The sequence below is a fragment of the Aquarana catesbeiana genome, linkage group LG02 (assembly GCF_042186555.1).
Source record: "Aquarana catesbeiana isolate 2022-GZ linkage group LG02, ASM4218655v1, whole genome shotgun sequence".
In the NCBI taxonomy this organism is placed as follows: Eukaryota; Metazoa; Chordata; class Amphibia; order Anura; family Ranidae; genus Aquarana; species Aquarana catesbeiana.
In genome coordinates, this window is record NC_133325.1 from 1,635,164 (window position 1) to 1,653,300 (window position 18,137).

At 47.6% G+C, this 18,137-nt stretch overlaps 1 protein-coding gene across 1 annotated transcript in view; it reads left to right on the forward strand.

The window, feature by feature from the left end:
• LOC141126572 (vomeronasal type-2 receptor 26-like) overlaps positions 1 to 18,137 on the forward strand; it is a 143,414-nt gene that overhangs the window by 102,702 nt on the left and 22,575 nt on the right. The window contains exon 2 of the mRNA XM_073612494.1: positions 17,614 to 17,835. Coding sequence (XP_073468595.1) covers positions 17,614 to 17,835 — 222 coding nt within the window. The remainder of the gene's footprint in view (positions 1 to 17,613; positions 17,836 to 18,137) is intronic.

Below are 18,137 nucleotides of genomic sequence, written 5' to 3' on the forward strand. Positions count from 1 at the left end.
CCTCCTCCTCGTCCCCTTCCTGTGTGATCGGCGGAAACGCAGGAACACTGTCTGGATAAAGGGGGCCTTGAGAGCTAAGGAAGTCCTCCTCTTCCTGCCTCTGTTCTGCCTCAAATGCCCTGTCCATTATTCCACGCAGCGTGTGCTCCAACAGGTGGACAAGGGGGACAGTGTCACTGATGCATGCACTGTCACTACTCACCATCCTCGTGGCCTCCTCAAATGGTGACAGGACAGTGCATGCATCCCTGATCATGGCCCACTGGCATGGGGGAAAAAAAACAAGCACCCCTGACCCTGTCCTGGTGCCATAGTTGCACAGGTACTCATTGATGGCCCTCTGCTGCGTGTGCAGCTGCTGCAGCATGGCCAACGTTGAGTTCCACCTGGTGGGTATTTCACAGATTAGGCGGTTCTTGGGCAGGTTAAACTCCTTTTGGAGGTCTGCCAGCTGAGCACTGGCATTATATGACCGGCGGAAATGCACACAGACTTTCCTGGCCTGCCTCAGGACATTCTGTAAGCCCGGGTACCTGCCCAAGAACCGCTGCACCACCAAGTTAAGGACGTGAGCCAAACAGGGCACATGGGTCATTTGTCCCTGTCGGAGGGCAGAGAGGAGGTTGGTGCCATTGTCGCAAACCACCAGTTCTGCCTTAAGTTGGCGGGGCGTCAACCACCTCTGAACCTGCCCCTGCAGAGCTGACAGAACCTCTGCCCCAGTGTGGCTCCTGTCCCCCAAGCACACCAGCTCAAGCACCGCATGGCATCTTTTGGCCTGCATACTTGCGTAGCCCCTTGAACGGCTATGGAGCACTGCTGGTTCTGAGGACAAAGCACAGGAAGAGGCCATGGAGGAAGAAGAAGAGGAGGGGTTGGAGGAGAGAGGTGTGTCACAATTATTAGTAGTGGCATTTTGGAGGCGTGGTGGCGGAACAACCTCCAACACTACTGCATCTTGTCCTGCATCCTTCCCAGCTGCCAGCAGAGTCACCCAATGCACGGTGAAACTTGTCCATGTCTGCTGGACCATGAGTCAGCGGTAATATGCACCTGACCGCTGACCGCCCTGTCCAGCGAGGCCAAGACATTGCCTTCCACATGCCGGTAGAGAGCTGGAATCGCCTTCAGTGAGAAAAAGTGGAGTTTGGGTACCTGTCACTGAGGAACCGCACATTCCACAAACTCACGGAAGGGGGCAGAGTCTACCAACTGAAAAGGCAGCAGTTGAAGTGCTAGCAATTTTGCCAACCTAGCATTCAACTGCTGGACATGTGGATGGCTGGGATCGAACTTTTTTTGGGGTGCAGCAGCTGGGGCAGGAAAATTTGCCTGGTACAATTTGACGTTGATGTACCGAAAGCAGATTGCCCACAAGTACTTGGCTGTGACACACCTAATTCTATACCTTCATTCCTCTCAGTGCATGTCTCAGAGAGGACCAAAGGTATAGTGGGGTTGGAGATCTCAGCTGATGAGGAGCAAGGAGAGGTCCTCTTTGTTCTTTGGTGTGGGTCTTTTAGATACGCTTGCCAACGAACTGCATGGCAGGTCAACATATGTCTGGTCAAGCACGTGGTGCCCAAGCGGGAGATGTTTTGGCCACGCGAGATACGCTTGAGACATATTTTGCAAATAGCAGCAGTACGATATGATGCACTCGTCTCAAAAAAGGCCCACACCAAAGAACTTTTGGAATATCATGCAGAGACAGCAGCGCCCTGCACATGCGGAGCTTTGGGGTGTGATGCAGTCAGTGTGCTGCCCTTAGGCTGGCCCCTGGAAGGCATCCTGCCTTGTTGGTGATATGCCTCCTCCTCCTCCTCTTTCCTATCAGGCACCCACGTTGAGTCAGTGACCTCATCATCCCCTCCCTCCTCATCACTGGAGCAAACCTGGCAGTATGCTGTAGCAGGGGGAGCATGACTGCCAGATTGCTGTCCTTCTTGGGCACCCCCTCTGTCCATGCTCACGTTACTGCCTTCATCTAGCTCAGTATCATCATCAGAGCCTTCTAAACGCTGGGCATCCTCCTGGAGCATGTACCCAACACTTTGGTCAAACAGTTCGAGGGACTCCTCAGGAGGACATGGTGGGGCTAGGGAAGGAGTCACTGATGACATTGAGCTGAGGGAAGAGGCCGTGTTGGCAGCTGCTTTGCCAGACAAAGTACCCTGAGCATGGGTGAGAGAGGATGAGGAGGATGAGGACGGCTTGGTCATCCACTGCTTGCCCTCTTTTATTGGCTAGTGACTGTCTGCCTCTCCTTGTTGACCTTCCAGACATACTAATGGCCTGTAGCTGCACTAAGCTGGGATATATATATATATAATATATACTGATACTGCAGTTAGCAAAATCAACTGCCTGCCTGTAGGATGAGAACACCACCAACCTCTACAGGTAGCTTTAGCTGAACACTGTGTAGAGCTCGCAAAAAACTAACTTGTAGCTTATTTAGCTGCCTGCGGTAGTGATAGGATCAGGAAAACACCAACCTTCTACAGGTAGCTGCTTTAGCTGAACACTGTGCAGAGCTCACAAAAAACTAACTTGTAGTTTTAGCTGAACACTGTGAGGACGATGCACTACACTAACTTGTAGCTTAAGCTGAACACTGTGCAGAGGTCGCATTACACTAACTTGTAGCTTTAGCTGAACACTGTGAGGAGGGCGCACTACCCTAACTTGTAGCTTTAGCTGAACACTGTGCAGAGGTCACACTAAACTAACTTGTAGCTTTAGCTCAACACTGTGAGGGGGACGCACTACACTAACTTGTAGTTTTAGCTGTACACTGTGCAGAGGTCGCACTACACTAACTTGTAGCTTTAGCTGAACACTGTGCAGAGGTCACACTACACTAACTAGTAGCTTTAGCTGAACACTGTGCAGAGCTCACAAAAAACTGACTTGTAGCTTATTTAGCTGCCTGCAGTAGTGATAGGATCAGGAAAACACCACCAACCTTCTACAGGTAGCTTTAGCTGAACACTGTGCAGAGCTCACAAAAAAACTAACTTGTAGCTTTAGCTGAACACTGTGAGGAGGACGCACTACCCTAACTTGTAGCTTTAGCTGAACACTGTGCAGAGGTCGCACTAAACTAACTTGTAGCTTTAGCTAAACACTGTGAGGAGGACGCACTACACTAACTTGTAGTTTTAGCTGAACACTGTGCAGAGGTCACACTACACTAACTTGTAGCTTTAGCTGAACACTGTGAGGAGGACGCACTACACTAACTTGTAGTTTTAGTTGAACTCTGTGCAGAGGTCGCACTACAGTAACTTGTAGCTTTAGCTGAACACTGTGAGGAGGACGCACTACCCTAACTCGTAGCTTTAGCTGAACACTGTGAGGAGGACGCACTACCCTAACTTGTAGCTTTAGCTGAACACTGTGCAGAGGTCACACTAAACTAACTTGTAGTTTTAGCTGAACACTGTGAGGAGGACGCACTACACTAACTGTAAATAGTCTAGCTGCCTGACTGTCTAATAGGATTAAAAGAACACCAGCAATTTTCTTCAGGTAGCTGTAAATACTGTAACAAGACAAGCCTGCCTGTCAGTAGGAAGATAACAGGAACGGATCTAGCTAAACTGAATACAGTGTATATATTTATATACATATATATATATATATATATATATATATATATATATATATATATATATATATATATATATATATATATATATATACATACACAACATCTGGGATGCATATATATACACAATACACTGTAAGTGCAGCTAACTCACTGACTGTCCTGCCTAATCTATCTAACTCAAATGAAATGACACTGTCTCTCTCTCTCTATCTAAGCACGCCGGAACACACTACACAGGGCCGCCGTGCAGGCAGCCTTATATAGTGTGGGGCTTGTTTTAAACCCCCTGAGCCATAATTGGCTGAAGCCACCCTGGCTTTGGCCAATTACAGCTCCCTATACTGACGGGCTGTGATTGGCCAAGCATGTGGGTCATAGTGCATGCTTGGCCAATCATCAGCCAGCAATGCACTGCAATGCTGCAGTGAATTATGGGCCGTGACGCGCCACACGAATTTGGTGCGAGCGGCCCATATTGTTCAGAATTCGGCGAACGATCGAACAGACGATGTTCGAGTTGAACATGGGTTCGACTCGAACGTGAAGCTCATCCCTACTAAAGACAATTGCTGGTGTTCTGATTCTATTAGTACCACAGGCAGGTAGCTGCAGTATTTACAGTTAGTGTACTGTGTCCTCTGCACAGTGTGCACCTAAAGCTACCTGAAGAAAATTGCTGGTGTTCTGATCCTATTAGTACCACAGGCAGGCAGCTGCAGTATTTACCGTTAGTGTACTGTGCCCTCTGCAAAGTATGCACCTAAAGCTACCTGAAGACAATTGCTGGTGTTCTTCTGGTAGTTTTAGGTGCTTAAGGTTGTGTGCTTGGGGGACAGAGATTCTGTCAGCTCTGCAGGGGCAGGTTCAGAGGTGGTTGACGCCACACCAGCTTAAGCCAGGAATGGTGGTTTGCGACAATGGCACCAACCTCCTCTCTGCCCTCCGACAGGGACAAATGATCCATGTGCCCTGTTTGGCTCTTGTCCTTAACTTGGTGGTGCAGCAGTTCTTGGGCAGGTACCTGGGCTTACTAGATCTCCTGAGGCAGGCCGCTCCCTCCCCCCATCCTTATTTAACTCATCAGCATGTCTAGTAGATCAGTCTGTTGAGAAAGGGGCGAGGCTTGCCTACCACCCAAGCACGCTTGCCCAGGAAACGCGTCCACTATTGATGACGCCATCCCCCTGCAGCCAGTTGTCTCGTGTGTTTCAAGCCTCGTTCTGAGGCCGCTCCTCCGTTGTCTGAAGCCGGCTCACTACAACCAGGAAGAGCTGTCACTACATCCACCACAGAGACTGTTCACAGGCACAGGATTGGGAGCGCTATCCATGAATCTTACTACCATGCTTGTTTTTATCACCACAATGTGAGTTTATCTCTATATATCTTATTAAAGTATTTTAAATCTATAAAAACTTCTGCACCCAGAGGCACCTCTTTACTTGTTGTAGAACAGAGGGAGGAAGAGGAGGACTTCCTTACCTCTCAAGGACCCCTTTATCCAGACAGTGTTCCTGCATGCCCTCCGATCACACAGGAAGAGGATGAGGAGGAGGAGGAGGAGGAGGATTGTGTCATCATGGAGGTGGAGTCTGGCTCTCAGCATCAGCAGCAGTCTTCAAGGGATCATTTACAGTCTGAAGAAACCCATGGACTTGTATGTTGCTGGGAGGAGGTGGCTGTGGATTGTGTCATCCTTAGTGACCCAGAGGACTCTGGACCGAATGCCTCAGCAAACCTACACTGCTTGGCCTCCCTGATCCTGCAAAGCCTGCGGAAGGATCCTCATATTTGTGGTATCAAGGGGAGGGATCATTACTGGTTGGCAACCCTCCTTGATCCACATTACAAGGGTAAAGTTGCGGACCTTATCTTGCCGTTGCAGAGAGAGCAGAGGATGAAAAATCTTCGGGAGGCCTTGCAGAAAGGTTTGTGCAACGCATTTCCAGAGCCTGGGAGGTTACAATTTCCTGGTCCTCCTGGACAACATGTTCCTGAGGCTTTGTTCAGTCACAGAAGGAGCAGTGGAGAAGGTGGCCGTCTGACCGATGCGTTCAGACAATTTTTTAGTCCGCAGCCCCAAGGTATGATCGGCTCCAGCAACCATTGCCAGCGTCTGATTCATTACCTACGGATTACCTAGGGGCAAGATCAGACTTGAACACTTTTCTCACCGAAAATCCTCTGGGTTACTGGGTCTTGAGGATGGATCACTGGCCAGATCTTGCACAGTATGCAATTGAGCTACTGGCCTGTCCTGCATCCAGTGTTCTTTCAGAACACACATTCAGTGCTGCTTGAGGCTTTGTAACCGATCACAGGGTGCGCCTGTCCACCGAAACGGTCAATCGGCTGACCTTCATAAAAATTAATCAGTCTTGGATCACCAGCTACCAAGCACCTAATGCTGATGTAACAGAATATTTTTTTTTTTTTAATGTGAGATCCCTTCAAGACTGCCTATGTTGATGCTGCTTGACTATCCTCTTCCTCCTCAATTTTCATGCTGACAGCTTGTAAGAACATTTTTGGTTCTGGGCACCGCCACCAGTGGCTAAGGTCCAATTTTTCTGTCCCTGTTTAACAGGGGCGTATAATTACAATTTTTGATGCAATACTTTGCAGCAGGGCTCATTCCTGCGCTCCAACTAGAGTATCTGTGAGGGGTTCCAGTGTTGTGGCACCAGCACCAGTGCCTAAGGCCCAATTTTTCTGCCCCTGTTTAACAGGGACATATAATTACAATTTTTGATGCAATACTTTGCAGCAGGGCTCATTCCTGCGCTCCAACTATAGCATCTGTGAGGGGTTGCAGTGTTGTGGCACCAGTGCCTAAGGTCCAATTTTTCTGCCCCTGTTCAAGAGGGACATGTAATTACAATTATTGATCTAATATTTCACAGCAGGGCCCATTCCTGCGCCCACCAAGAGTAACTGTGAGGACTTACAGTGTTGCAGCATCAGCACCAGAACCACCACCACCACCACCACCACCAAAGGCCCAATTTTTCTACCACTGTTCAACAATGGCATGTAATTACAATTCTTGATCTAATATTTCACAGCAGGGCCCGTTTCTGCGCCCACCAAGAGTAACTGTGAGGACTTACAGTGTTGTGGCCACAACAACACCTAAGGCCCCAATTTCTGCAGAGTATATAGGGCAGGCCCCTACTTTCAAACATCCAACTTACAAATGACTCCTGCTTGCAAACGGAAGGAGACAACAGGAAGTGAGATGAAATCTACCCCTAGGAAGGGAAATTCTCTCCTGTAAGATTTAATATGGGAAGAATGTGTCTCCTCTCCACTGATGCTTTATCACCAATCCTTGTTTCACTAAAAACCCCAAATTTTCAAAAAACATTTGCCATTGGGACAGAAAGTGAGGTGAAATCTTCTGAAGAGGTGCACAGACAGCAAAACAAATGTTACAGGGGTAATAACTAGGGATGAGCCGAACACCCCTCTGTTTGGTTCGCACCAGAACTTGCGAACAGGCAAAAAATTTGTTCGAACACGCGAACACCGTTAAAGTCTATGGGACATGAACATGAATAATCAAAAGTGCTAATTTTAAAGGCTTATATGCAAGTTATTGTCATAAAAAGTGTTTGGGGACCTGGGTCCTGCCCCAGGGGACATGGATCAATGCAAAAAAAGTTTTAAAAACGGCCATTTTTTCAGGAGCAGTGATTTTAATAATGCTTAAAGTGAAACAATAAAAGTGTAATATCCCTTTAAATTTCGTACCTGGGGGGTGTCTATAGTATGCCTGTAAAGGGGCGCATGTTTCCCGTGTTTAGAACAGTCTGACAGCAAAATGATATTTCATGGATGCGGAGCGGCCCGAGGAGAAGAAGATAAGAAGACGCCGCAGAGGAAGATGCCGGATTAGAACACCGGAGGAAGAACCAGAAGAATCAGAAGAAGAAGAAGATGGAGGAAGAAACCGAAGGAAGATATAAGATAGAAGAAAGAAGATAGAAGATAGAATAAAGAAGAAGCATTTAAATAAAGGAATTGTCAAAAACTGTCTCTTGTCAATTTTAACATTTTTGACAGTTTTTTTGTGAAATGGTAGGGGTACTTTTGTACCCCCTTATCATTTCACACAGGGGGGAGGGCCGGGATCTGGGGGTCCTTTTGTTAAAGGGGGCTTCCAGATTCCAATAAGCCCCCCGCCCACAGACCCCCACAACCACCGGGCAAGGGTTGTGGGGATGAGGCCCTTGTCCTCATCAACATGGGGACAGGGTGTTTTGGGGGCTACCCCAAAGCACCCTCCCAATGTTGAGGGCATGTGGCCTGGTACGGTTCAGGAGGGGGGGCGCTCTCTCAACCCCCCTCTTTTCCTGTGGCCTGCCAGGTTGCGTGCTCAAGTAACGGTCTAGTATGGATTTTTGGGGGACCCCACGCCATTTTTTTAAAACATTTTGGCGTGGGGTTCCCCTTAAAATCCATACCAGACCTGAAGGAGTAGTTTTAAATGACTTTTTTCCTTTGAAATGTCATTTTGCTGTTAGACTGTTCTAAACACGGGAAACATGCGCCCCTTTACAGGCATACTATAGACACCCCCCAGGTATGAAATTTAAAGGAATATTACAATTTTATTGTTTCACTTTAAGTATTATTAAAATAACTGCTCCCAAAAAAAAAAAAGGCTGTTTTTAAAACTTTTTTTGCATTGATCCATGTTCCCTGGGGCACGACCCAGGTCCCCAAACACTTTTTATGACAATACCATGCATATAAGACTTTAAAATTAGCACTTTTGATTTCTCCCATAGACTTTTAAAGGGTGTTCCGCAGCTTTCGAATTTGCCTTGAACACCCCAAATTGTTCGCTGTTCGGCAACCTAGCGAACAGCCGATGTTCGAGTCGAACATGAGCAACTCGAAGCTCATCCCTAGTGATAACCCTTCCCTATGTTTTCCAAAAAGCTTAAAAATATATTTTTTGGCTGAAGCTACACTAAAAATGTACCAGTTCAAAATTACAAACAGATTTTACTTAAAGTGGAGTTCCAACCCCCCCCCCAAAAAAAAAATAGTAATGTGTTTAAAAGAAAAAAAAAAAACATTTGGAGAAAATGTTTTACTCACCTCTAAATGCCTGTTGCTAGGGGGTCCCTCGTAGTCTGCCTCGTTCGGTACCTGGGCTGGTGACATCACTTCCCTCGGCGCAGGAAGGGAGATCGCCTCTCTCCCCTCCCTCTTGTCAATCATCTGGGACACGTGACCGGTCCCAGATGATTGCGGGGCCAGTGACAGCGTGCGGCGCGGCTCGCACATGCGCAGTGGGTGCCTGGCTGTGAAGCCACAGCCGGGTGCCCACAGTTAGAATGCCGGCGCCGCCGAGCGGAGGGAGGGATGAGCGGGGCTTCGATCCCCTGCATCGCTGGACCCTGGGACAGGTAAGTGTCCAATTAAAAGTCAGCAGCTGCAGTATTTGTAGCTGCTGACTTTTATTTTATTTTTTTTTTAAATGGGAACCCCACTTTAACAACAAACAGTCCCTGTCTTGTTTGCACCACCTGTACACTGCTGTTAAGTGTATATAGGGGGGGGTAGTCTGGGGGCCCAATGCCTTTCTTTTTTTAAATATGGGTGCGGGGTTCCCCTTAATATCCATACAAGATAAAAAGGGCCTGGTAATGGACTGGGGGGTACCTATGCCGTTTGTCTCACTGATTTTCATCCATATTGACAGGACCCGACATTACATTAAACCCGCAAGCAGTTTTAAATTCCTTTAAAACTGTCGTTTTGTGCAGGGACTGGTCTAAGCATGGGAAACACGCTCCACTTTACAAGCATACTATAGACACCCCCCAGGTACAATATTTAAAGGAATATTTCACTTTTTTTTTCACTTTAAGCATCATTAAAATCACTACTCCAGAAAAAAACGCAATTTTTAAAACTTTTTTTGCATTGATACATGTCACCTGGGGCAGGACCCGGGTCCCCAAACACTTTTTAGGACAATACCATGCAAATTATCCATTAAAATGAGCACTTTTGATTTCAAACGTTCGAGTCCCATAGACTTAAATGGTGTTCTAAAGTTCGCGCAAACTTTCAGTCCCTTGGCAGGTTTTGGTGTGAACCAAAATGGGGGTGTTCGGCTCATCCCTAGTCCTCTTGCCCGTCGGGTGCCCAGGACCTCCTTTTGAACTGATGATGACTGGGCTGGGTACAGGAGGGCCGACAGTACTGCCTTATTGCAGACACCGATCCTCTTCTCCACTCATCCTCTTCCCCTCCTCCCCTCCCTCTGGCTGCACAGCAGGGGGAAGAACTAGAGAATCAGTATCTGCAATAAGGCAGTACAGTTGGCCCACTTGCTCAGCAGGTACCCGGGTCCCCTGAACACAATCCTCATTGTTCATATATAACCACCATAACATTGTTCTGTATGACAGCAATTTAAATATACGTAATAGATTATAGGTAGGGATGAGCTTCGTGTTCGAGTCGAACCCATGTTCGACTCGAACATCGGCTGTTCGATCGTTCGCCGAATTGCGAACGATATGGGCCGTTCGCGCCAAATTCGTGTGGCGCGTCACGGCCCATAATTCACTGCGGCATTGCAGTGCATTGCTTGCTGATGATTGGCCAAGCATGCACTATGACCCGCATGCTTGGCCAATCACAGCGCCGCCTTAACAGAGAGCCATAATTGGCCAAAGCCAAGGAGGCTTTGGCCAATTATGGCTCAGGGGATTTAGTACACGCCCCACACTATATAAGGCCGCCTGCACGGCGGCCCTGTGCAGTGTGTTCCGGTGTGCTTAGAGAGAGAGAGAGACAGTGTCATTTCATTTGAGTTAGCTAGATTAGGCAGGACAGTCAGTCAGTTAGCTGCACTTAAAGTGTATTGTGTATATATATGCATCCCAGGTGTTGCATATATATATATATATATATATACACTGTATTCAGTTTAGCTAGATCCGTTCCTGTTATCTTCTAGACTATTTACATTTAGTGCAGTGCGTCCTGCTCACAGTGTTCAGCTAGATCCGTTCCTGTTATCTTCTTACTGACAGGCAGGCTTGTCTTGTTACAGTATTTTAAAGAAAATGACTGGTGTTCTTTTGATCCTATTAGTACCACAGTCAGGCAGCTAGACTATTTACATTTAGTGCAGTGCGTCCTGCTCACAGTGTTCAGCTAGATCCGTTCCTGTTATCTTCTTACTGACAGGCAGGCTTGTCTTGTTACAGTATTTTAAAGAAAATGACTGGTGTTCTTTTGATCCTATTAGTACCACAGTCAGGCAGCTAGACTATTTACAGTTAGTGCAGTGCGTCCTGCCCACAGTGTTCTGCTAAACCTACAAGTAAGTGGGGTGCGTCCTGCTCACAGTGTTCAGCTAAACCTACAAGTTAGTGGGGTGCGTCCACCTCACAGTGTTTAGCTAAACCTACAAGCTAGTGGGGTGCGTCCTGCTCACAGTGTTCAGCTAGATCCGTTCCTGTTATCTTCTTACTGACAGGCAGGCTTGTCTTGTTACAGTATTTTAAAGAAAATTGCTGGTGTTCTTTTGATCCTATTAGTACCACAGTCAGGCAGCTAGACTATTTACAGTTAGTGTGTGTTAGGGTGCGTCCACCTCACAGTGTTCAGCTAAAGCTACCTGTAGAAGGTTGGTGGTGTTCTCATACTACAGGCAGGCAGTTGATTTTGCTAGCTGCAGTATCAGTACATATATATATATATATATATATATATATATATATATATCCCAGCTTAGTGCAGCTACAGGCCATTAGTATGTCTGGAAGGCCAAGAAGGAGAGGCAGACAGTCACAAGCCAATAACAGAGGGCAAGCAGGCTCTGTGTCTAGTGCTGGTCGTGGAGACGGTGCATCCTCATCAGCACGTGGCCATGGGACACGCTTGGCCTTTTTTTCGGAAGCTGGCCATGTTGAGCCGCAACATGCGGAAGACTTGGTCGAGTGGATGACCAAGCCGTCCTCATCCTCCTCATCCTCTCTCACCCATGCCCAGGGTACTTTGTCTGGCAAAGCAGCGGCCTCTTCCCTTGGCTCAATGTCATCAGTGACTCCTTCCCTAGCCCCACCATGTCCTCCTGAGGAGTCCCTCGAACTGTTTGACCACAGTGTTGGGTACATGCTCCAGGAGGATGCCCAGCATTTGGAAGGCTCTGATGATGATACTGAGCTCGATGAAGGCAGTAACACGAGCACGGACAGAGGGGGTGCCCAAGAAGGACAGCAATCTGGCAGTCATGCTCCCCCTGCTGCAGCATACTGCCAGGTTTGCTCCAGTGATGAGGAGGGAGGGGATGATGAGGTCACTGACTCAACGTGGGTGCCTGATAGGAGAGAGGAGGAGGAGGAGGAGGAGGAGGAGGAGGAGGCGGCACATCACCAATGAGGCAGGATGCCCTCCAGGGGCCAGCCTAAGGGCAGCACATTGACTGCATCACACCCCAAAGCTCCACATGTGCAGGGCGCTGCAGTCTCTGCGCGTTATTCAAAAAGTTCTTTGGTGTGGGCCTTTTTTGAGACGAGTGCATCAGATCGCACCGCTGCTATTTGCAACATATGTCTCAAGCGTATCTCGCGTGGCCAAAACATCTCCCGCTTGGGTACCACATGCTTGACCAGACATATGTTGACCTGCCATGCAGTTCGTTGGCAAGCGTATCTAAAAGACCCACACCAAAGAACAAAGAGGACCTCTGCTTGCTCCTCATCAGCTGAGATTTCCAACCCCACTAGACCTTCAGTCCTCTCTGAGACCTGCACTGAGAGGAATGAAGGTGTAGAATTAGGTGTGTCACAGCCACGTACTTGTGGGCAATCTGATTTTGGTACACCGACGTCAGATTGTACCAGGCAAATTTCCCTGCCCCAGCTGCTGCACCGCCGAAAGAAGTTTGCTCCCAGCCATCCACATGCCCAACGGTTGAATGCTAGCTTGGCAAAATTGCTAGCACTTCAACTGCTGCCTTTTCAGTTGGTAGACTCTGCCCCCTTCCATGAGTTTGTGGAATGTGCGGTTCCTCAGTGGCAGGTACCCAAACGCCACTTTTTCTCACGGAAGGCAATTCCGGCTCTCTACCAGCATGTGGAAGGCAATGTCCATGCCTCGCTGGACAGGGCGGTCAGCGGTAAGGTGCATATTACCGCTGACTCATGGTCCAGCAGGCATGGACAGGGACGTTACCTAAGTTTCACGGTGCATTGGGTGACTCTGCTGGCAGCTGGGAAGGATGCAGGACAAGGTGCAGTAGTGTTGGAGGTTGTTCCGCCACCACGCCTCTAAAATGCTAATGATTGTGACACACCTCTCTCCTCCACCCCCTCCTCTTCTTCTTCCTCCATGGCCTCTTCCTCGGAACCAGCGGTGCTCCGTAGTCGTTCAAGGGGCTACGCAAGTACGCAGGCCAAAAGATGCCATGCGGTGCTTGAGCTGGTGTGCTTGGGGGACAGGAGCCACACTGGGGCAGAGGTTCTGTCAGCTCTGCAGGGGCAGGTTCAGAGGTGGTTGACGCCACGCCAACTTAAGGCAGGAATGGTGGTTTGCGACAATGGCACCAACCTCCTCTCTGCCCTCCGACAGGGACAAATGACCCATGTGCCCTGTTTGGCTCACATCCTTAACTTGGTGGTGCAGCGGTTCTTGGGCAGGTACCCGGGCTTACAGGATGTCCTGAGGCAGGCCAGGAAAGTCTGTGTGCATTTCCGCCGGTCATATAATGCCAGTGCTCGGCTGACGGACCTCCAAAAGGAGTTTAACCTGCCCAAGAACCGCCTAATCTGTGACATGCCCACCAGGTGGAACTCAACGTTGGCCATGCCGCAGCAGAGGGCCATCAATGAGTACCTGTGCGACTATGGCACCAGGACAGGGTCAGGGGAGCTTGGTTTTTTTTCCCCACGCCAGTGGGCCATGATCAGGGATGCATGCACTGTCCTGTCACCATTTGAGGAGGCCACGAGGATGGTGAGCAGTGACAGTGCATGCATCAGTGACACTGTCCCCCTTGTCCACCTGTTGGAGTACACGCTGCGTGGAATAATGGACAGGGCACTTGAGGCAGAACAGAGGCAGGAAGAGGAGGACTTCCTCAGCTCTCAAGGCCCCCTTTATCCAGACAGTGTTCCTGCGTGCCCGCCGATCACACAGGAAGAGGACGAGGAGGAAGAGGAGGAGGAGGAGGAGGAAGATTGTGTCAGTATGGAGGTGGAGCCTGGCACTCAGCATCAGCAGAAGTCTTTAAGGGATCAGTCCCAAGAAACACATGGACTTGTACGTGGCTGGGAGGAGGTGGCTGCGGACCATGTCGTCCTTAGTGACCCAGAGGACTCCGGACCGAATGCCTCAGCAAACCTACGTTGCATGGCCTCCCTGATCCTGCAAAGGATCCTCGTATTCGTGGTATCAAGGAGAAGGACCAATACTGGCTGGCAACCCTCCTTGATCCACGTTACAAGGGTAAGGTTGCGGACCTTATCTTGCCATCGCAGAGGGAGCAGAGGATGAAACATCTTCGGGAGGCCTTGCAGAAAGGTCTGTGCAACGCGTTCCCAGAGACTGGGAGGTTACAAACTCCTGTTTCTGGACAACGTGTTGCTGAGGCTTCGGTCAGTCAAAGAAGGAGCGGTGGAGAAGGTGGCCATCTGACCGATGCGTTCAGACAATTTTTTGGTCCACAGCCCCAAGGTATGATCGGTTCCAGCAACCATTGCCAGCGTCTGTTTTACATGGTGCAGGAATACCTAGGGGCAAGATCAGACTTGGACACCTTTCCCACCGAAAATCCTCTGGGTTACTGGGTCTTGAGGATGGATCACTGGCCAGAGCTTGCACAGTATGCAATTGAGCTACTGGCCTGTCCTGCATCCAGCGTTCTTTCGGAACGCACATTCAGTGCTGCTGGAGGCGTGGTAACCGATCACAGGGTGCGTCTGTCCACTGACTCGGTCGATCGACTGACCTTCATAAAAATGAATGAGTCTTGGATCACCACCAGCTACCAAGCACCTGATGCTGATGTAACCGAATAATTTTTTTTGAAATCTCAGATCCCTTCAAAGACTGCCTATGCTGATGCTGAGTGACTATCCCTGAGTAATTATCCTCTTCCTCCTCAATCATCACGCTGATAGCTTGTAAGAACATTTTTGGTTCTGGGTGCCACCACCAGTGCCTAAGGCACAATTTTTCAGCCCCTGTTTAACAGGGGCGTGTAATTACGATTTTTGATGTAATACTTTGCAGCATGGCTCGTTCCTGCATTCCAACTAGAGTGTCTGTGAGGGGTTGAAGTGTTGTGGCACCAGCACCAGTGCCTAAGGCCCAATTTTTCAGCCCTTGTTTAACAGGGGCGTGTAATTACAATTTTTGATGCAATACTTTGCAGCAGGGCTCGTTCCTGCATTCCAACTAGAGTGTCTGTGAGGGGTTGCAGTGTTGTGGCACCAGCACCAGTGCCTAAGGCCTAATTTTTCAGCTCCTGTTCAACAGGGGCATGTAATTACAATTCTTGATCTAATATTTCACAGCAGAGCCCTGTGAGGGCTTACAGTGTTGTGGCCACAGCAACACCTAAGGCCCAAATTTCTGCTGAGTATATAGGGCAGGACCCTACTTTCAAACAACTAACTTACAAACGACTCCTACTTGCAAACGGAAGGAGACAACAGGAAGTGAAATCTACCCCTAGGAAGGGAAATTCTCTCCTGTAAGAGTTAATATGGGAAAAACATTTCTCCTTTCCACTGATGTTTTCCAATCCATTGGGACAAAAAATGAGGTTAAATCTTCTGAAGAGGAGGAAAGACAGCAAAACAAATGTCACAGGGGTGATAACCCTTCCCTATGTTTTCCAAAAAGCTTAAAAAAGATTTTTTGGCTGGAGCTAAACACGTTAAAAATGTACCCGTTCAAAATTACAAAGAGATTCTACTTAACAACAAACCTACAGCCTGTATACTGCTGTTCAGAGTATATAGGGCCTGGTGGCCCCACACCTTTCCTTATTTTAATTTGGGTGCGGGGTTCCCCTTAATATCCATACAAGACCCAAAGGGCCTGGTAATGGACTGGGGGGTACCCATGCCGTTTGTCTCACTGATTTTCATCCATATTGCCAGGACCCGACATTACATTAAACCCGCAAGCAGTTTTAAATGAGATTTTTTCCTTTAAAAATGACATTTGGTGCAGGGACTGTTCTAAACACGGGAAACACGCGTCACTTTACAGGCATACTATAGACACCCCTCAGGTACGATATTTAAAGGAATATTTCACTTTTTTTTTTACTTTAAGCATCATTAAAATCACTGCTCCTGAAAAAACGGCCGTTTTTAAAAGTTTTTTTTGCATTGATACATGTCCCCTGGGGTAGGACCCAGGTCCCCAAACCCTTTTTAGGACAATACCATGCAAATTAGCCTTTAAAATGAGCACTTTTGATTTCGAACGTTCGAGTCCCATAGACGTCAATGGGGTTCTAACGTTCGTGCGAACTTTCGGTCCGTTCGCAGGTTCTGGTGCGAACCGAACCGGGGGGTGTTCGGCTCATCCCTAATTATAGGCAAGCAGGCCTTTATATGTGGCATTTTAAGGAAGAATACAACATGATGTTAGGGTTAAAATGTGTCAATTTGTTATTTTACTAATACAAAGTAATAATACCTATCCAGATTGTTAAAAAGGTGAATATACACTCACCGGCCTTGTCACCAGCCTTGTCACCAGCCTTGTCACTGGCCTTTTTACCAGCCTTTTCACTGGCCTTGTCATCGGCCTTGTCACCTGCCTTGTCAGCGCGAATAGAGGAAAAGACGATAACCGGCACTTCCTGGTTACGCTGTGACCAGCTGTGATTGGACACAGCTGGTGTCTAATTTACATTCATAGAATGACCTCTTAGTAATTTGAATCCAACTCTATCACTTTTTTGTATTTTTTTACGCAACCTTTAATTTTTAGAAGTCTTATATCTGTACATATTTAAAAAAATAAAGTGGAAGGCGCGCACACCTAGTGCATCATCAATAACATTTAATAATAGAATTCATAAAAAGTGGGTACTCTCAAACAGCAACTGGATTGTGCCATTAAAACACACAGTAGGAGACCATGTGCCATATACCATCACAGGGTATAAGCGAATGTGTTTCGGGGGTGCAGCTCTGAGGAAGGGGGTGCACCCCCAAAACAGCCCCAGTTGTTGTTTGTGAGTACCAACTTTTTATGAATTTTATTATTAAATGCTTTTGTTAGTGCACTAGGTGTGCACGTCTTCCATTTTTTCAGTGTGATGGAGTCACTTTGGGCGGAAGGCCCGTAGAACCCAGAATCCTTAGGGGTGGTTAGGAAAACCTTATTTCAGCTCCCCATGCAAGTCCTATGTCTACGTCACCCTGTGTCTCTAATAGGGGCACAGGGTGACCGAGAAATCCAGTCTGATCTGTACTAATCAGACTCACTGTACAGCCACACTGGAATGTTTTGTATATATATATATGGATATTATGGGATGTGTATGTAGATTAGCTGTGAGATTGGTAGGGGCGAATTCCTCCAACAGCTCTCACTACTGGTTGGACAGTCTACCCTGCCCGGAATGCAAAGGGGGGATTGTCCAGAGTATTACCTGTGTACCTGTGTTTTTCAATAAAACAATTCATGTTCAGCAACCAAACGAGTATTGCCTTGTTTTGTGGTTGTTAGCAGTTGTAATATCTGATATCTATATTCAGACTGGGAGGAGGCGGTATATGATGAAAGTACTCAAGTGGAGTGTGGGACGTTTTGTTACATTTAGTATCGGATCACCCCATCTGAGGAAGGCAGCATCCACCCAGTCCTGAGCTACCGATGTCTCTGTTGCCCTTCACTTTAGAAAACCCCTTAGTGTTGGAAGTGACTGTCTTTTTTTGTTATCTTATATCTGTATATACTGTGTATAACTGTGTCTTTATGTCTTTCATGAAAAGCTGCACAAATATGTGAGACATTTTTATTACAAGAACCCATACGGTGGGGATATCTACTTTAACGAGAGAAGAGAAGTTCCATCCGATCTTTATTTACAGAACTTTCATTTTTTTAATGCTTCAATTTATCGGTTTACAACAATTTCCATTATAAAAGGCCCAGATTACGTCCCTGAAACATTTATCAATATAAGTGACCCCATCTACTGGAAAAAAGGCAAAGTAAGGAATCATTGGATTGTTTTCTCTTCATATCATTTGCTGAGGATGTTCATATTTTGGATTCATAAGGAATTTCTAGTCTTATTTTAAGATATACCAGTCAATGGAACAGGTACATCCGAGTTACTACCTCCTGTGTAATGCCTGGTGAGCCTCAAGAACACGGCACACAGCCTGGGAAATCTCTGCAAACCTCCATGTACAATCCCTGCAAAAAAGGGAGGAAGGCTGGTGCCATGGAAGTCGGCTAAAACAATGTTTTATGTATGCAGGTGAACAACAGTCTAAAATGCCAACGCGTT